At 42.3% G+C, this 19,310-nt stretch overlaps 1 protein-coding gene across 5 annotated transcripts in view; it reads left to right on the forward strand.

Annotated features, from left to right (window-relative positions):
- The window catches only part of sin3aa (SIN3 transcription regulator family member Aa), a 29,775-nt gene extending 12,256 nt beyond the window's left edge, over positions 1-17,519 (forward strand). For 4 of the 5 annotated variants that reach the window (XM_084060645.1, XM_084060641.1, XM_084060643.1 and 1 more), the window contains exons 5-21: positions 76-388; positions 1,262-1,513; positions 1,850-2,002; positions 2,882-3,034; positions 3,146-3,235; positions 3,666-3,784; positions 4,359-4,572; positions 4,918-5,034; positions 6,345-6,583; positions 7,084-7,267; positions 7,598-8,243; positions 8,776-8,945; positions 9,817-9,990; positions 10,147-10,239; positions 12,413-12,507; positions 13,059-13,251; positions 14,525-17,519. In XM_084060645.1, the coding sequence (XP_083916771.1) occupies positions 76-388; positions 1,262-1,513; positions 1,850-2,002; positions 2,882-3,034; positions 3,146-3,235; positions 3,666-3,784; positions 4,359-4,572; positions 4,918-5,034; positions 6,345-6,583; positions 7,084-7,267; positions 7,598-8,243; positions 8,776-8,945; positions 9,817-9,990; positions 10,147-10,239; positions 12,413-12,507; positions 13,059-13,251; positions 14,525-14,758 (3,439 nt within the window). In that variant the 3' untranslated portion in view covers positions 14,759-17,519. The remainder of the gene's footprint in view (positions 1-75; positions 389-1,261; positions 1,514-1,849; positions 2,003-2,881; positions 3,035-3,145; positions 3,236-3,665; positions 3,785-4,358; positions 4,573-4,917; positions 5,035-6,344; positions 6,584-7,083; positions 7,268-7,597; positions 8,244-8,775; positions 8,946-9,816; positions 9,991-10,146; positions 10,240-12,412; positions 12,508-13,058; positions 13,252-14,524) is intronic. The other variant, XM_084060642.1, reaches the window with a different exon arrangement.
- Positions 17,520-19,310: the final 1,791 nt, after the last annotated feature.

The raw sequence follows: 19,310 nt of genomic DNA on the forward strand, positions 1-19,310 counted from the left end.
GATTATCTAATGTGGATGTGTGTTAAGATAGTTGAAGATGGATGTTCAATCATTCCTATCGTCCTGTCCTTCCAGCATCGATACCCCAGGTGTGATCAGCAGGGTGTCTCAACTTTTCAAAGGCCACCCTGACCTCATCATGGGCTTTAACACCTTTCTGCCTCCGGGCTACAAGATTGAGGTTCAACACGCTGACCTAGTGAATGTGACCACACCGGGCCAGATTCACCACATCACACCCCACGGCATCTCGGTGTCTATTATTGGAGTGCCCGCCCAGCAACAAACCCAGCTACCAGCCTCTGCAGCCCCCACTGCTGCGGCCACCACTGCCACAACCAGTGCGCCGACTGTTCTAACCCAGCCAACGCCTGCCAAGATAAGCAAGGTGAGGAGAAAAGTGTTAGTTAGTTGTGTGTTGGGTTGGATGTCGTTGTGTTCCATCTCAGACAAAGAAACATGAGATGAGGTAAAAGAGGGTACGGCAGCAAACAAAAAAATAAGATATATTAATCAGTAAAAAAAAAATCAGTTTTGTTGAGGAGCTGGGGGTGGCCTAGAAGTTAGAGAAGTGGGTGTCTGACTGGAAGGTTGCCAATTTGAATCCCTGGAGCAGCAGGGAAATTGTTTTTGGAGAATGACTGGTACTGCTGTCACACAACCAAAAATATTTAATTTAATGAACCTGTGCAGTGGCCAGCAGTAGAAGACTCTGATAATAATAATCCATTCCCAGCAGTGTTCATTCTGACAATTTTTGTATACGGTATTAAGTTTTAGTCATATTTTAGTCTAGTTTTAGTTGACTAAATATCATGATAATTTAGTCAACTAAATCTACAGTTGATTCAGCCGACTAAAATGTTTTTAGCAGGCCATGATGGCGTCGTAATGCCTGATTTATACTTAACTTCGTGCCGAAAAAAGCAGATCTACGCACAGCGCGGCGCGTTGCGAGCTTGTAGATCAGCTATTTTTGGAGCGCCACCCACGCCAAAACAAGCATTAGATCTACTGGATCTCTTCTCCACTAGTACCTCCCTGACATTGTAGTCTGGTTTATTATTTTTTTTGACGAAATTGTCAGTGTATTTAGTCATAGTTTTAGTCATCATAGCTTAGTTTATATTACGTTCTTGTCTGTTTAAAAGTGTGTATTTGCTCTAGATCAATTCTCAGTCAAACCTTTCCTTGGAAAATCTAATCTCCCTCTTTTTTTTCTCATCACTCTCTCTTTCAATGCATCCCACTCTCTCCTCAGCCTCTCCAGTCTCCGGCCCTGACCCCCAGCAGCCAGAGTAATCCATCCATCCCATCGTACACCTCTCCTCGCTCTCCGCCCCTCCAGCTCCACGCCCCGCTGAGCTCCACCCCGACAACAGGACCACCCCTCCAGAACAACCAGCCAGTGGAGTTCAACCATGCCATCAACTACGTCAACAAGATAAAGAACCGCTTCCAGGGACAGCCAGACATCTACAAAGCCTTCCTGGAAATTCTGCATACATACCAGGTAATGCTGGGGCAGTATTATATCAATATACAGTAATGTATTCTCTTTATGTACCTTTAAACAGACAGTAGGCATTTTTACAAGATTTTGTTATACCGTTAAAAATATATATATATTCTTCTTTTGTTGTGCTGTCTCACTAGGGAGACAATGTGAAATATTGTATATAAAGACTGTATTGTGAATATGATGCACTACTATGCATAAATGTATTGTCTCTCCTGATAATAGTAACAATAAAAACAATATGTTGAAAAATAAATAAATAATCAATTTACCTTTATGTTTTATCACCCTGAAAAATGTATCTAACCACGTCCTCCTCCCTCTTCACAGAAGGAGCAGCGTAATGCCAAGGAGGCGGGGGGGAACTACACTCCAGCTTTGACGGAGCAGGAAGTGTACGCCCAGGTGGCGCGTCTTTTTAAGAACCAGGAAGACCTGCTGTCTGAGTTCGGACAGTTCCTACCCGATGCTAACAGCTCCGTGGTGAGGGTGGCCTCTTCTTCCTCTAAATGTAGCCTATATTTAAACACGGTCATCCATCACCCCTGATGTGAGCAAAAACCAACATAGTAGAAGATGAACAATGGAATGTATGTCAGACATTTTAGGCCATCAAAGTCAGTCAGTCAGTTTAATTTACCTCTCTAAATATAGTAACACCTAGCTAGATAAATGCTACCATTTAAATGCCATTACAGTGTGTGTATAACCATGCAATAATAGTATTATCTCTTTATGTATCCAATGTGTCTTTAAGTGTATATTATGTATCATTTTTAAGCCAGTATTATGTATCAAAGCATTCTCCCGGCCGGTGTTGTCCATGACCACTAGGACTGCTAATTCTCTATCCTACCAGGACCCCATGTACTGCTGGTTTTCTATCCTTCAATGACCACTAGTACTGCTGGTTTTCTATTCTACCATGACCCCTATTCTGGTGGGGGGGGTATTTTTACCTACCAGGACCACTAGTACTACTGGTTTTATGCTGGTCCTACTTACAAATTGATAGTTTTACCCAGTGTCGTTGTCATACTAGCAGTCTAATAAGATCCTGGACCACAAGGTAAATGCAATTAATCTTTATTGATCGCTGTGGGCAGTTCTGTTTTCTATTTATCCTATCCTAACTGTTAAGACCATTGGGCAGTGACTGAACGGCACCCGTGTACCAGCTGCTAGACCACTTTGGTCAAGGGCATTGGCTGGAATATAATCCTAGCACGCAGGTCTTTGAAACCATCTGGTAGGACAGAAAATCAGCGGTACCGGTGGATGTGGACGGCCAGTGTTGGTGACCACTGGACCACCGTCTGTCCACATATCCTTCCTTATACTGGTGTCTTGTGTTCCATGCAGCTTCTGAGTAAGACCACAGCAGAGAAGGTGGAGTCAGTTCGTAACGATCACGGAGGAACAGCCAAGAAGCTGCAGCTCAGCAAACAGCGACCCAATCAAAATGGATGTCCGATCAGACGCCACCCACTCGCTGGGCCCACACCGCCTGTCAAGGTACAATAACCGTTTTCCTTGATTTGCTTGACAAATATATACATTTTAAATATAACTTAAAAATAATATATTCAAACGGTCTTCCCTTTTTCCCATGGTTCCTTTCTGCAGAAGAAGCCCAAGTTACTGAACATGAAAGATTCCTCAGTGGCAGAAACCAGCAAACATGGACTCGGAACCGAAACCCTCTTCTTTGAGAAGGTGAGTTTGAGTTTGTGTTTATTTTATTTGTTTCACCTTAAATTCAACATAAAGCTTTATTCTGAAGCCGGTTCACTCCTCTTCACTATTTTACCATCGTCTACAGGTGGCAGTAGAGGTACTGTGAGTGAATGTTTATATGTTGACCACCACATTATATGTTGACTAAATATGAAAATACAAAAATAAAATATCAATTATTATTATCCCAATAAGAAGTAAGGTATTATTTTGCACACTATAAAACTTTTGAAGGACTCTAGTGTTTCAGTGCAGCAGTAACGGACTAGTTTGTGCATCAACCTCATGATCTCAACATCCTTAGGCTAGAATGAGTCACCTCCCATGCTTGCCCATATCCTGCTGTCTAAATTAAGCAATAACATTTAAAATGTGACTCTGTTGCTCAGCAAATTTGTTTGTGTTGCAGGTGCGTAAAGCATTACGGAGTGCTGAGGCCTATGACAACTTCCTGCGGTGTCTGTTGATCTTCAACCAGGAAGTAATCTCCAGAGCTGAACTGGTGCAGCTAGTGCTGCCTTTCCTGGGGTGAGTACTGAGTAGTAATACTCTTATATACATGATAGAATAACAGGACATTAAACTAACTTTTATCCACCAATCACAATGGCTGCAAGTAAAAACACTTTTATTTTGTCTCTAAGGTGAGTTCAAACATCAGTACAGAATGCCTGGAAATTTTAATTTAAATCTACAACAAAATTATGAATCTGTAGTCTTCTGTATTTTATATTGTGATATATTTGTTGTGACAGAGTGACATGTAGTTGACAGCAATATTATCCAGTCACTGTCAGCGTAGATTTTGATAATGAGACTTGCACTATTATTTATTCATTGTCTCCTAGGAGAAATGCAATTTAAGTTTTTATGCTTGCATACAAAAATGACAAATAAAGGAATCTAATCTAAGTCAACTGAATATTCAATACATTGACTAGTGTTCAATGTGCTGTTAACATATTGAACACATTTTTTCAAACATGCATATAAACCTTATGTTCCAGCTTGATATATTTTTGGCGTTCACTTGGCAGGCACATCAGATGGTGATAATCACAGTGTATCACTCATTCTGTATATCTCTTAATCCCACTTGTAGAAAATTCCCTGAGCTGTTTAACTGGTTTAAGAACTTCCTGGGTTATCGGGAGATGTCGTCCCACATCGAGGCATACCCCAAGGAGCGGGCAACCGAGGGCATCGCCATGGAGATTGACTATGCATCTTGTAAGAGGCTAGGCTCCAGCTACAGAGCTCTGCCTAAGAGCTACCAGCAGCCCAAATGTACCGGCAGAACACCTCTCTGCAAGGAGGTGAGACCAGAAATCACTTAATTTGATAGTACGCCATACGGTTCAAGAGTTGAATGCCAAAACATGAAATGGCCTGTTATAGCGCCACCATGAAGCTGGTTTGAAAAATTTGAGAAGGAGGCGGTTCTTCCTTGGCATACTGGGAGTGTACGTGCAAAGTTTCATGCTGAGTCGTCCAGCGGTGCCTAAGATTCGCTGCTGACAGACAGACAGACTCACTAGAGTGAAAACATAATTCCTCGCCTTCAGCCATTCCGGCCTGGCAGGGATACCAAAATAATCTTTTAAAAGAAAATATAAACAAGTTGTCAGACCTATTGTCTCCATGTTCCTGTTGTTTTCCAGGTTCTTAACGACACCTGGGTCTCTTTTCCCTCCTGGTCTGAGGACTCTACCTTCGTCAGCTCCAAGAAGACCCAGTATGAGGAACATATCTACAGGTGTGAGGATGAACGCTTCGAGGTGAGACACCACTGCTGCTTTTATAAAGGAGACTGAGACTCTCATTTCTAGGAAAGCTGAGACTATGTAGGAGAGACATAGGGCCCTGTACTACGACGCAGGATTTGGGGTTAGTCAAGTAAGTTCAGGTTTAACTGTAGCTTTTCAGAGTTACGACGGTCATTTCACTTCATCCTAGGGTACATTGGCATTGTAACTTAGGCCTTGTTCAGAACTTCTGACTGGGAGCCCAAGTCTGATTTCCTAAATCGAGATTCAGACCAATCTGATTACAATCTCGATAGGACAAAAATCTGAGCAAAATCCTTTGGCTTTCCCTGACAATCTTCTTATATGAGACATATAGATTCTCATCAGAGGGAGTGTGTTATCTGTCAGCTTCTTAAGCCATGAGCTGTTGGCTGCATGCAATATCAAAGCCATTTCGATGTGCTTTTGTATCTATATCATCCAGAGACTGATTGAAGCACTGAAGCCTTGTACCTGTTGTACTTACTGTATGACTACAGTGGAAACACTGGGGCCACAATGGAAACAAGCCCCTAGGGCTTTTTGTGTTATCCTTTGAACAATCATTGTAAAATCGTACCACTTTACTGTTTACAAACTGTTAATAAGAAAGTATGCCTACATACCGTTTCGAATTACGTTTTTAACATATTAATTTCTTAGTTGCTCCTAAGTCCAGCTGAAAGAATAAGGCTAAAATCAGAGTTCAAGTTATAATCCGATCCGATTTGACATTAGAAATACATGTATTTTTCCTTTTGTGCAATATGCTCTACAACCTGGGCACATGAATGATCGGATCATTGAGCTGGGCTAACTGTCACACCATTCACCTTAAGTTTAATAACGGGATTCAAATTGGCCATTGGGATCATATCTTATTTGCGTTTATATTATTTGTTGTGTAATTGGCAGCTGCAACCGAGTTTCTTTTAGCCTGGAATATGTATTTGAATTGTTCATATTTGTCAAAAATTATAGTTTGTATTGTCTGTTAACTATATCGCTCTGCTGCCAGTAGATTTGTCCACGTTTGTGATTGGTCATATACAGCAAACACAGTCCCTTTTATGCGAACTTGCCCATACCTAGATTGGGAAATCCTGGGTTGACATACCAAGTTGACCACCATCTTCGCAAGACTAATTAGCGTGGTTGAGGTTGTTGGGGTCAGTGAAGCCACATAACGAAAATATATCCTGGGCATGTTGAACCTGCTTTGTAGTACAGGCCCCAGGCCACAATCCATATTCCTGGATACATCATAACAATAACAAATTGTGTATTTAACTCCCATGTAGTTGGATGTGGTTCTGGAGACAAACCTGGCCACCATCCGCGTCTTGGAGACAGTCCAGAGGAAGTTGTCTCGTATGTCTGCAGAAGAACAGGCCAAGTTCAGGCTGGACAACAACATGGGGGGTTCATCTGAGGTTGTCCACCGCAAAGCCATCCAGAGGATATACGGAGACAAGGCCCCTGACATCATAGATGGACTGAAGAAGAATCCAGCTGTGTCTATACCCATCGTGCTGAAAAGGTAAGAATTGATGATGACAGTATTTTACCATTTCTGAAGTTCACAAAGGTGCACGAGACTGCATGTTCATCCGCTACAGTGTGATTGTGCTGCACTGGGAGAGTCCAGAGTTTAACCCATTAAGACCTGGAAAGCTAAAAAGCATTATTTTACACTTTGGGCTATTCAAAAATAGCAGATACACAAGCTCATAGCGCGGCACCGAGTGCCGCGCTATGAACTTGTAGATCTGCTATTTTTGAAAAAACGTGAAAATGTGTGCAAATCTTTGAATATATATATTTTTTAACTCAAATCTTTGCTTTTGGGGGTCCCTGGAACAAAATATTTTGATGGGGGTCCGCGGCCAAATACATATAGTTTTGGGGGTCCTTGACATGAAAAAGATTGAGCACCACTGATATAGAAACATACGTTTTTCAGAAAACTGTTGAGATTTAGGAGACATGTAGAATCGACTTCAGGTCTCAATGGGTTAAAACTCTTCCTTCTCCTGTCAGATTGAAGACGAAGGAGGAGGAGTGGCGAGAAGCACAGCGAGGCTTCAACAAGATCTGGAGAGACCAGAATGAGAAGTATTACCTCAAGTCTCTAGACCACCAAGGCATCAACTTCAAACAGAATGACACCAAAGTGCTTCGTTCCAAGACGCTGCTCAATGAGATCGAGAGCATCTACGATGAAGTGAGTGTTTATGTGTTCACCACAGCAGAGTATTATCAGCCTTTCGTTTAGTTTTTAGTATTTGTTTGTTTGACATCTTGTGAAAACTTTGCTATCCTGTGTTAGATTCATGGTGTTTCAATAATTTGAAAGAATCATCCTGTGCTTCCTGATGATGTCCTCGTAGTATCAGAACAAAGAAATTGTGACCATGTAACAATATTTGTATCACTAATATATTCCTAATTAATCGAGCCAAGCCTAATGAAAACATTAAAACACATCATAAATCAATGTGCTGCTGAATATGGTCAATTAAATGTCCTTTTTTTTTTGTCTCTTCCCCATCAGCGACAGGAGCAGGCATCAGAGGAGAACCTCACAAGCCCAGTGGCCCCCCCGCCTGGCGGGCCCCACCTGACGCAAACTTACGACGACCCTCAGATCCTGGAGGACGCGGCGTCGCTGATCATCCACCACGTCAAGCGACAGACGGGCATCCAGAAAGACGACAAGTACAAAATCAAACAGATCATACATCATTTCATCCCAGACATGCTGTTTGCCCAGCGGGGAGAGCTGTCCGACGTGGAGGAGGGGCCGGACGACGCCGATGAAGACGATGAAGAAGACGAGGAGACGAACCTTGAAGGCGGGAGTGGTGGCGGGTTGTCCAAGAAGCCCCATAACGGCGTGGCGAGTGGAGGGGGAGGAGGCCGCAGCCCGTCCAAGGCATCCAAGCTGCTGTTCGGCAACTCTGCGGCTCAGAAGCTCCGCGGCTGCGACGACGCCTACAACCTGTTCTACGTCAACAACAACTGGTACATCTTCCTGCGCCTCCACCAGACGCTGTGCGCGCGCCTCCTGCGTCTGTACGCGCAGGCAGAGCGGCAGATGGAGGAGGACGCACGGGAGCGGGACTGGGAGAAGGAGGTGCTGGGGTTAAAGCGGGAGAAGAACGACAACCCGGCCGTCCAGCTAAGACTCAAAGAACCCAGTGAGTTACAACATGGTCCTCCCTTTACATGTTAATACATGAAATTATCGTTTGTATTGATTTTCCTAACTTGGTGCACAAATATAGCTTTATTTTTGTACTGCATCTCCTCTGTGCTGAAGCCAAATTTTGTTTTCATATTTAAGACAATGGCTTATGTCAGGCAATCATTTGTTTATCGCATGGCCATCGCCTTAGATATTCACAATGATGAGAAAATAATATTGATGAATAGATTAACATTGCCATCAATGAGGAACTGCTCCAGTGTACCAAATGGTAGACCCTTCGGGACAGTGTGGGGAGGGAGCTGGCTGAGAACATAGCAGTTTCTCCTGGCTGCTGGCCTTAGTAGCCCTTGTTGGTATGCCAGTATGTGAACCATCAAAGGTCACTAGCTGTCACTGGCTGTTGCCTGCTCTGGGTTTTGGTTTATTTGTGCCCGGCCTGCCTTGCATGTGAGAGGTTATTATTATTATTCTATGTTTTCTCTGCCTTGATGGTCTCTCTTGTGTTTGTCTCCTCCCTCTAGTGGACATAGAGGTGGAGGACTACTACTCAGCATTCCTGGAGATGGTTCGTAACCTGTTGGATGGGAACATGGAGACGTCGCAGTACGAAGACTCTCTCAGGGAAATGTTCACCATCCACGCCTACATCGCCTTCACCATGGACAAACTGGTCCAGGGCATCGTCAGGCAGGTGAGCATCCAGCCTTGAAAGTTTTTTATACAGTGTGGCGGTCGGCCAAGCCACCTGGCACAGGGTTTTTCTTTATGTATGTCTTTCCTCTCAAAAGTAGATCAATCACAACTCATGCCACTACGTACATGAGGTCACGCCTCGCAAAACAGAAGTGCCTTCGGCCACAATAGTCTGATAATGCGTAGTGAAATGAAAATGAAAGTGAAACTAAAGAGCTTGAAAGTTGGGTCTATTACACCGATGTTCTTCTTGTCAAGTTTTGAGGCACTTAAAGGTAGGGTGATATGATATATATTTATATATATACCGGTATTCTTTTTTTTAAAAAGGTTTAAGTACTATATTCTGATAGTAATCATTGCTACAGAGCGTTAGTTCGGTCACAGGGGTCTCTCCAGCTCTTTAGTAAACAGAATATAGTACATTTTCAGGTAGGTGACAAATTTTAAGCCAATCAGGAGAGAGCACTGAAAATGCATTTTCTGTTTAATAAAGAGCTGGAGAGACATGGGAGACTTTTACTGAACAAACACTCTATAGCAATGAGTACTATCAGAATATAGATATATTAACACTTATTTTAACCAAAATAAATCACTTACCCTACCTTTAAGTATTTCTAAAGATCGCTATTTACATTTGGCCAAATGAGGCGTAGATCATCACCACACTAGGACATACACACAAGCAGCCAGCCTATAGTGTGGCTTCACCACTGTACACTCCATTGTGGTTTGTGCAGCTTCATTCACAAACTGTACACGTTCATTCATTCATTCAGAAAATGCCTACGATTTTCCCATGTAATGCTTCTCCCATCCTATCCCTCCCTCGCTCGTGCTCTCTTCATCTCTCCCGCTCTCTCCAGTTGCAACACATGGTGAGTGATGAGGTCTGCGTCCAGGTGACAGACCTCTACCTATCAGAGAGTGGCAGCGGGGCCACGGGTGGGGCCATGTCCACGCAGGCATCCAGGAGCCCAGCAGAGGCCTTCTATCAGAGGAAGGCAGAGCAGGTGATGTCTGACGAAAACTGCTTCAAGGTAGGACAAAGTCAAATTTACCAATACAGTAGATATATTTTTAATGAACTTTCAGAGGAGACATTCAATATCAAGACATCGAACCGTGTAGTTATTCAACAAAAGATGTGCTGTTCCAAATATTTCTCTCGCTCTTTCTCTCCTTCACTCCTCTAGTTGATGTTTCTGAAGAACAGAGGTCAGGTCCAGTTGACCGTGGAGCTGTTGGACACAGAGGAGGAGAACTCAGTCGAGCCAATGGAGTCTGAGGTGAGCGGTCAGCCAGACAACACTGCCTCAAACCAACAGGGAGAAAGTTCTGTCCAATCCCAGTTCTGTGACTGGAAGCAACCTCTACATTCAGAGCACCATCATCCATCCAACATACACCTGTCTGGTGTGTCATTTTGACTGAACACCTCATGATGGTAAAATAAATGCAATAAATTGCAATACAGCCTCTGTTGCCTGAGAGGCTGCTGTATTGCAATTTATTGCATAGATTTTATTTTGTTTTTTTAAACATGTTCAAAATAAAGATTTCATTCATTCATTCATGGTGTGTGTTGACTTGTAATCTGCATTGGCTCGGTTGGTCAGAAAGAACTGTCTATTATGTTATTTTACATTAACTCTCTCAGTGCCAAGCCCCGAGTTAGGGGTGGGCGGCCATAGCTGAATGGTTAGTGAGCCCGCCTAGGGAGCCAGAGGCCCTGGTTACCCCAGGTTCGATTCCAGGCCAGGTCAGCATATGTGTCGATGAAATGAAATTGGTCCCTGAGCAAGACTCTTAACCCCTAATTCAGGGTCCCCACGGTCATGAAATTCCTGGAAATATTTTGAAATAAAATTAAAAAAAATCCAGTACTGGAAAAGGTTTGAAATTGATCAAACATCATCAAAGGTCCTGGAATTTATCAAGGGTCCTGGAAAAATATTTGGCTATGCTTTGCTTTTGGCTATTGATTTTGTTAAAACAAAACATTTTCATAAACATGAATAATATTACACGAAATATGTAACATAAGTAGTTTTTCGCCGAACGGGCTGTGTGACGGCAGCCTAAGACATATAGTATGTCTCAAACTTTATTTTTGCTACACTGCCTATCTTTGGGCATTCTACATAGGATTAAGAGACACATTATTGCGCCGAATGATTGTTGTATAGGCCTGGAAATTGGGCTAAATATTCTGGAAAAGTTTTGGAAAAGTTTTGGAAATTCATTGCTAAAAATGTGTGGGGACCCTGCTAATTGCTCACAGGTTCTCATTGGAAACAAGACCGCGAGGACTTTCATGAACGACCTGTTAAAAAGGAATTATCCTTATCCTTATTATCCCGAGTTTTTTCTGAATACCCTCGCTGCCAGAACTAGAAATCCTGAGTTTTTACTTTTTACTGTGGTCGCGCTATTATGTTTATTTTTCATGATCACTTTCACTTTCTGATTCCTTCAGACTCACTGGGTTCCGGTTTCATGACGCAGATTCCGTTTCCGGTTTTCATTTTTTTTCCGCTGTAATTTTCGGCCAGAATAGGGAAAGTCACGTTTTTTCACATGGTATAAAAAACGAACTTTCTATTCTCTTTGCTCTGGGTGACGATCAGTCATCGTAGTCGTGTATCACATCGTATTTTAGCCCGATCAGAGATTGTCGAAAACGTCACATCCGGTTTATGACCGGATGTGACATGAGCCTGTTTGGGAGGGGGCGAGCGAGTCAACAAGGTGATCAATGTGTCGATTTGCTGCTCTCTACTGGTAGAACTGTCGTATGTGTTTAAAACTGCATATAGACAAGCTATTTGAAAATTAAATTACAAAATAACAACAACAAAAAAACACGAAAATTGCTGGCACTGGGGGAGTACTTTATGAAAATACTCTGGCAGTCAAAGAGTTAATGCAAGTCTACCAAAACTGCCAAACCACGACCCCTCTACGGTCACAGAATTTGCTACAATAGGTTAGGTTACCAATGGGAGTGTAACAAATGTCTTGTTACACAGTCCTTCTGGAGCATTAAAGAGGCCAGACACATCAGTTCATCTCCCTGGGGCTTAGACACTCCCTTTGTCCTAAATTTTATTAGGACAAATAAATATTGCCCTGACTCAGGGGTTTATGCATATGAAAAAATTACCGTCCTTCTACTGAAGTGAGCCATTACAGATGCTAAATATTTCCCCAAAAGCCGAAGGTAGGATGCACTGAATATCGGTAATATTTATATTAGTAATTCTAGTATTTCTTGGTTCTTATATTTAGTCATATTTTTGGGATTCGCCATGCTTATGGTTTGGGACGTTTTTGGAACTCACTTTAGCAACAGAGGGTGACTGCTATTTACGTCTATGTGAGGTTTGTGGTAAAGCTGGTAGATTATTAACAGAATGATTGTTGTCTTATGAGAGATTGTTTTCTGTGTTCTTTTTTCAGCGTTGGTCTGATTATGTGGGGCGCTACCTAAACTCCGACTCTACGTCTCAAGAGGTCAGGGACCACCTGGCCCAAAAACCTGTCTTTCTACCCAGGTGAGATGTTCTTATCACCTTGGAGTGGAGAAAGGCCAGTATGATCCAAGAGAATGGTGCAGAACTCCCATTTCTTATTGTTTACAGCTGTAGAACTGAGAAATCTGCTGTGTATTAAATACACAATGTGAAAGTACAATGGACCTCATTGAGAAGACGGAGGTATTATACAGATAAACAAATTAGCTCATAAATATTGCTCACAAAAACAGTAGACCTACTAATCGCTGTCAAGAGTGCAAACTATTCCTATTAGCGTTCCACTTCCTACTATGAGGTGAACATTTGGCAAAAATAGCTGATCTGCAATCACAACATTTTGAGCTTTTAGGTCGGCTATTTTTTTATTTGGTGTAGACTAGAGGGGAAAAAAAGTATTGAGCCCTAGAGCACCCCTGGTAAATATAGGGTTCAAGTGGTTAAAGGTTATTAAAACAGAAGTAGAACACAAACAGAATTGATCAAAAGTTTTGAAGGTCGGACCTAGTTGGCAGCCCTACTTTTAAATGTCTCGTCAACAAATCCTGGATGTACCTCCTGTTTGTATCCAGGAACCTGCGTCGGATCAGGAAACACCAGAAAGGCAGAGAGCAGCTGGACAAGGAGAGCGGAGATGGAGGGAAGAAAGGCCTTGACAAGGAGAAGATGGAATGCATGTTTAAGCTGAACTCATACAAGATGGTGTACGTCTTCAAGTCTGAGGACTACATGTACCGACGCACCGCCCTGCTCAGAGCACAACAGGTACAACAACCCAGCTCACCACCCCCTGGCCCTTTTATTAAACATTTTATCTCGGTCTCATTTGGAAAGAAACATCCTAGGTAAATCACTTTTTTAAAGAAACTAGAGGTTCACCTACGTTGCACGGCCGATCCGACCAATATGTCTGAGTCATAGTGTCAGGGTCTTTGGCAGAGTACCCGTTGTACCCTGTATATGGAGATGTCTGTGTCTACCTGTGTCCCTTTTTATGCCCATATATGGAGATATCTATAACTGTCAGTCTTTGTCCCTTCAATGCCCATTTATGGAGATCCCTGATGTCATCAGCTCATATATTGGAATTCCCATATATAGTATGGGCATCTTGGTTGCGGTTTTGGACAACTGGATATCCGAACTACTCGGCAACGGACACCGCACTCCCTTTGAAGTTGGTTGGTCCCATAAATGCACATGACCATAAATGGGTGTAGTGGTCGGCTCTGTGGCTCTAGACACCGGATCATTGTATCTGTATATGGAAATCGCTGATGTCATCAGTATATGCCCATATACTGTATTGTCCCCATATATGGAGTTGACTGATTTGTTTGCGCCTGATGCTATGATGACACATTGAGGTTAGACAACACACTCCCTATTTGGGCGTAGCTTCATTGGTAACTCCTTATATGGTTATGGCTGAGTCATCGTGAGCGTGAAGACGTGATCCGCCTACCCGCCGGCCGGTCCTCCCTTAAAGGAGGAGTTCACCCAAAAAAATGACTTATTTTCTATCAATTGCACACCCTATGAAGCCTTGAATCCATGGATTATTTTTTGTCGCATTCCTAAGCTAATATTTTGATTCCCGTCTCCTACCGGCTAATGTATCTGGTAGGAGACACAAAGTAGATTATTTGTCTCCTACCGGAAATACACACGGTCATCAAATTATTGTCTTAGGAATGCCACAAAAACAAAAATAAATCCATGAAATCAAGGCTTCATGGGGTGTGTAATTGATAGAAAACAAGTCATTTTTTGGGTGAACTCCTCCTTTAAGCCAATTTTTGAGGAAACATCAAGTGGTTCCTTGGCTGTAGTGTATAGGATATCCCAAAAGGCAGTGAGGTGAGGCCTGAAGAATCTTCTGGTTATTTTAATAGATAGTTTAATTTGGACTTCCTTAGCCTCAGCTTCATCTCCCAAATAAAAATAATTACAAATAAAAACAAGCTCAAACCAAAAAGGTAAAAAGCTGCAGTAAGCGATTCCTGACTTTGTTTTCCTCTCTCTCTCTCCTTTCCAGTCCCATGAGAGAGTGAGCACGCGTCTGCACCGTCGCTTCCAGAACTGGGTGGACGTATGGGCGAAGGATAACGTGACCCACAACATGGCCGCCGACACATCTAAGTGGCTGATGGGAGAAGGTCGGGAGGGCCTGGTGCCCTGCGTCACCACATGCCACCCGGAGGTCCTTAATTTCGTGAACATCAACAAGTACCATGTCAAGTACAGCCCCCCAGCCAGCAAAGCACCGTAGTACACAGCCCACCACAAACACGAACACCGCAGGGGGGCGACTGAACTTTTTTTTTTAAAGGAATTGGGGGGAGGGGGGAGGGGGGGATTGGACCCAGAATCTACAAAGCACCGCATTCTGGTGACCAGGAAACTCCCAGCGAGGAGAAACACAGACACATGAGGGTGAAATAGTAATCTTTTGAGGGGGAGGGTGGTCTCTGGAGGACCTGGGGGTGGAAATGACACAAAACACACCAATTGGGAATTGTCCCATGTGGGGTTGGGAAGGTTCTCCAGATGTTTTTTTATCATGACCAACACGGAAGCACAAACGTTAAGCTAGCTACCGTGTATGTTTATTCATTTGTTTGTTTGTTTGTTTGTTTGTGTGTTTGTGTTATACTCCAGGGCGGCAGGATGTCTTGGTTTTTTTATACCAGCATTTTTAGCTGGGCCCACTTTGGGTTGTCTTGTTCTCTTTCAACTGGGCCATTCGGTGCCAAACCTTAGGAACCGTCACAATACCACTCACTAAAGCTCCTCCCCAGCACACACAACAACAGCACAGACGGAACCATACGCTACACTATGAAATGTCTTTATAGGAAACTGTGGCCCAGCTGTCCTGTTTAGAAGCTGTTATATGAATTATTTTATGTGTTTTTATCTTCACGTTCCAATTGCAAATTAATGAATGTTCCAGAACAGGGTTCCTCAACCCTGGTCCTCAGGGACCCCTAGTACTGGTGGCATTCTATCCTACCTGGACCCCTAGTACTGCTGGTTTTCTATCCTACCAGGACCACTAGTACTGCTGGTTTTCTGTCCTATCAGGACCCATAGTACTGCTGGTTTTCTATATTATCAGAAACCTTACTACTACTGGTTTTCAATCCTACCAGGACCTCTGGTGCTGCTGGTTTTCTGTACAACCAGGACAACTACTACTGCTGGTTTCTATCCTTCCTCTAAAGTTCATTACACTCACCTGGTGTCCTTGCCATTCAGCAGTCTAATCAGGGACCTGGGACACCAGATGAATGCAGTTAACTTCCCTTTTGTATAGGAAGCCAGCAGCTACAGTGGTTCTGCGAGGACCAGGTGAAATCTTCAGACTCATTCTTAACTCGCCAAACGCAAGAAATTAACTTTTTTGCTGGTATGAAGAATGTCATTTAAGATTCAACATGCTTGTTGCAAGTAGATACCCACATCCAGAGCTAAAGAAACACACGTCATGGATGTTTTTTTATTTTTTATTTTGGACCAGCATTGTTTAATACTCTGCCTTCACAACAAGAGCCCCATTAGAACAAATAAGTCTTTACACCGATAATTCAAAACAATCCCTATTCAAACAAAGACCCAGGGTCCATTTCCTACAGTATAGTGTTTTATCACAGTATATATGGTTATACTGCATAGTGTTATACTACATAAGTGATTATAGAATATATTTTGACGGACAAGTGCACTTAACCAGAAGGGAAGATGTACCTTATTTCATAGTTTTCGTTGTTTTCCAAAGTGCTGGTGAGGAGCTCAGACAAGGCTGGTCAGAGGTTTTTGTTTTGTGTTTTTTCAAGACGGTGCTGCGCTGAGACAAAAACTCAATTCTGCATCATGGTCACTAAACCAGAATCCTTTCTGAAAAATCTAAACGGCAGCATTATGATGACAGAACACGCCTGAGTGCCAAACAGTGTTGTGGGTATGGAGGGTACCAGGGAAACAAAGCACTGTTGCATTTTATGTCTAAATATATATATATATTTTCTGCCTCCCTCCTCAAGACGCCCGTTTCCACTCAGACTGTAAAATTGTACAGCTCTTATGAATAATGTCATGGCATTCTATAGTATGATTTGTATTTTGTTGTGTATATATTATATATAGATCTATAAACACACACACACACACACACACACACACAGGATTCTGGCCGCCCTGATGTCTAACCTGTTTTTAAAAAGTTACTGGCAAATAATGCCTTGTGACTGCCAATACACCAGCTTGTACATACAAATCCCATTTGAGATGTACTGTTGTACACACACACACACACACACAATCACTTTCTGGATTGTCCTTCACACATGCACACACACACTGTAAATAATGTGTACATAGGGTCAGACTTTTTATGACAGTTACGTGTTGTGATAGTTCAGACTTGTGGAACTTTAGTAATGGAACTAACTGAAGTTTAGGACGACGATGTATATGGAAAACGACAAAAGACGACGCAGATTTACTACCGTTTTTACCAAAGGGAGTTGAATATAAAGGAATTTAAACAACACATAACTGTTACCCCCTCTCCCCCTGTGTGCGTGCGGGCGTGTCCCTTGGTTCCTTTTTAAATTTCTGTACTAAAAGAAAAATGAAATGTTTTTTTCCCCCTATCGTTTTTTTTTTTAATGTAGAAATGAATTCAGGTTCCGTTACATTTTTATATGAGAAGAAAACTGATGATTTTGTTTTTTTGATGTGGCCGATGTGTTGATGGAATCACTGTCCCCAGCTCATTTCATCTTGTTTCATGGACACCAGTTGTCTGATGTAATGTTAAAGTCTCTCTTTCTCTCTGTCTCTCTCTACCTCTGTCACTCCTTTTTGCCTTTCTCTACCATCACCTCTCTTCTTACCTGGATAGATTTCTGCTGGAAATTGGATCGCCATATTTTTGATAATGGACAACAGTCACATGAGCATGTGTTTAGCCCCTCCTTTTATTTAGACTTTATTTAAAGTAATAATAAAAATACATTTGTAGCCTAGTTTGTTCTTGTTTTATTGTTTTTAGATTAAAACGGGTGCCTTGGGGTTAGCAAGAACATTAAACATTGACTATTTGTGAATACAAATACACAAGTACACGATAATTATGCTTTGCTTCACTGTCTAGCTGTGTGTGTGTGTGTGTGTGTGTGTGTGTGTGTCTGTCTTGGGACCAAATATGCAAACATTTGAGGAAAATACTCCAATTAGCAACAGATTGCACTTTTAATATTTTATACATTCCCTATACCACGTTCACCACTAGATGGAGTCCACGACCACAATTCTTCAATTGCAGTGAAAAAAATCACTTTGTTTTTCCATCAGCTTTCAGCAAGCTCCCTACAAATTAAGGTAGAATTGTGTATAGAACCCACAGTGCAACAAAACACATCACTTAGTCTGTGGTTGTACCGGACATAAATGTCTGAAGAACATTAGTGTTCAAAAGTAGAACAATAAATTGCCTGCAATAAATCCAAAAAGCCGTTGAGGGTAGCTACCGGCACCATCAGCAATTACGTTTTAAATATAATCCTACAAAGAATGACATATTAGGCTGTACCTTAAACAATCACCTTAGCCATAGACCTTCTTCCACAGCAATTCCATGGTGTTCAAACAAATAGCAGGGAACAAGTTGCATAGTAGGCCTTTTAATGTGAACAGTTGCACTCATGAAATTAAGATACTAATCTAAGAGATATTTAATACTGCCAGACCCAGACATGACCACAGAGCTATGGTGGAACATTGATTGATTGATTGATTGATTGATTGATGTACTTTATTTAGTAAGACATGAGAACAACAGTACATGGAAGTACACATTCACAATACAAGGTCTACTAAACTGGAAGGCTCATAAGCACTAAGCTTGTTTAAAATGAGATCCCCACGCACACAAATCATGATGCACTGAACTCATTCCATCATTTGCGAGGTAGTTAACAAAGGGGGGAGAGGGAGTTCACAAAGCCGTTTTGCATGTTTAAGTTCTTGGAGGGCGTGCTTCCTAACTCTTTTGAGGTCCCACTCTCCTAATAATGCCAACACTTCTGCAGTTAGGCTACTGACTCTGAAAGCATCTCTTATTGTCGACACAACAGAGCCTACATTGTCCCAGATATGTTAGGTCTTTTGGTTGGCACTGCCAATGAGCGGCAAATTAACTCACAGAGGGCGAACATGAAGAATTCTGTAAATCTTTGTTATAATAATACATTTTATTTATAACGCACTTTACATTCTCACGAATCTCAGAGTGCTACAGATTAAAAGCCAGGCATAAAAACAGCATAGGCAACAAAACAATTACAATAGACCCAACTAGGCTATACTAAAGGGACAAAATTTGATGGGACTGCCTTGCTCCGCGCACACAGTGAGAAGGTCCTTTGAATCCCTGCAGCACATGCAGCTGAGTTATTCTGTGCACAACCTCTCTTAAAACTCTTGTTCTAACTAATTTGACTAGAGTTAGCAAGTTTTAATGAGTTTGTATGTTTTTACTACTGACAGTGTTTTCCTACTGGCTGTGTGTGTGTGTGTGTGTGTGTGTGTGTGTGTGTGTGTGTGTGTGTGTGTGTGTGTGTGTGTGTGTGTGTGTGTGTGTGTGTGTGTGTGTGTGTGTGTGTGTGTGTGTGTGTGTGTGTGTGCGTGCGTGTTTGGGATTATGGTGGCCAAATGCGTAACAATTTCACACTCGCTCCTTTCCCTCGCAACTTATTCAACTCTGTGGCTCTCTCTCTCTCTCTGTGACTGTGTGTGTGTGTCTCTCTCTCATCACG

This window comes from Gymnoscopelus microlampas, assembly GCF_963454915.1.
Source record: "Gymnoscopelus microlampas genome assembly, chromosome: 6".
Lineage (NCBI taxonomy): Eukaryota > Metazoa > Chordata > Actinopteri > Myctophiformes > Myctophidae > Gymnoscopelus > Gymnoscopelus microlampas.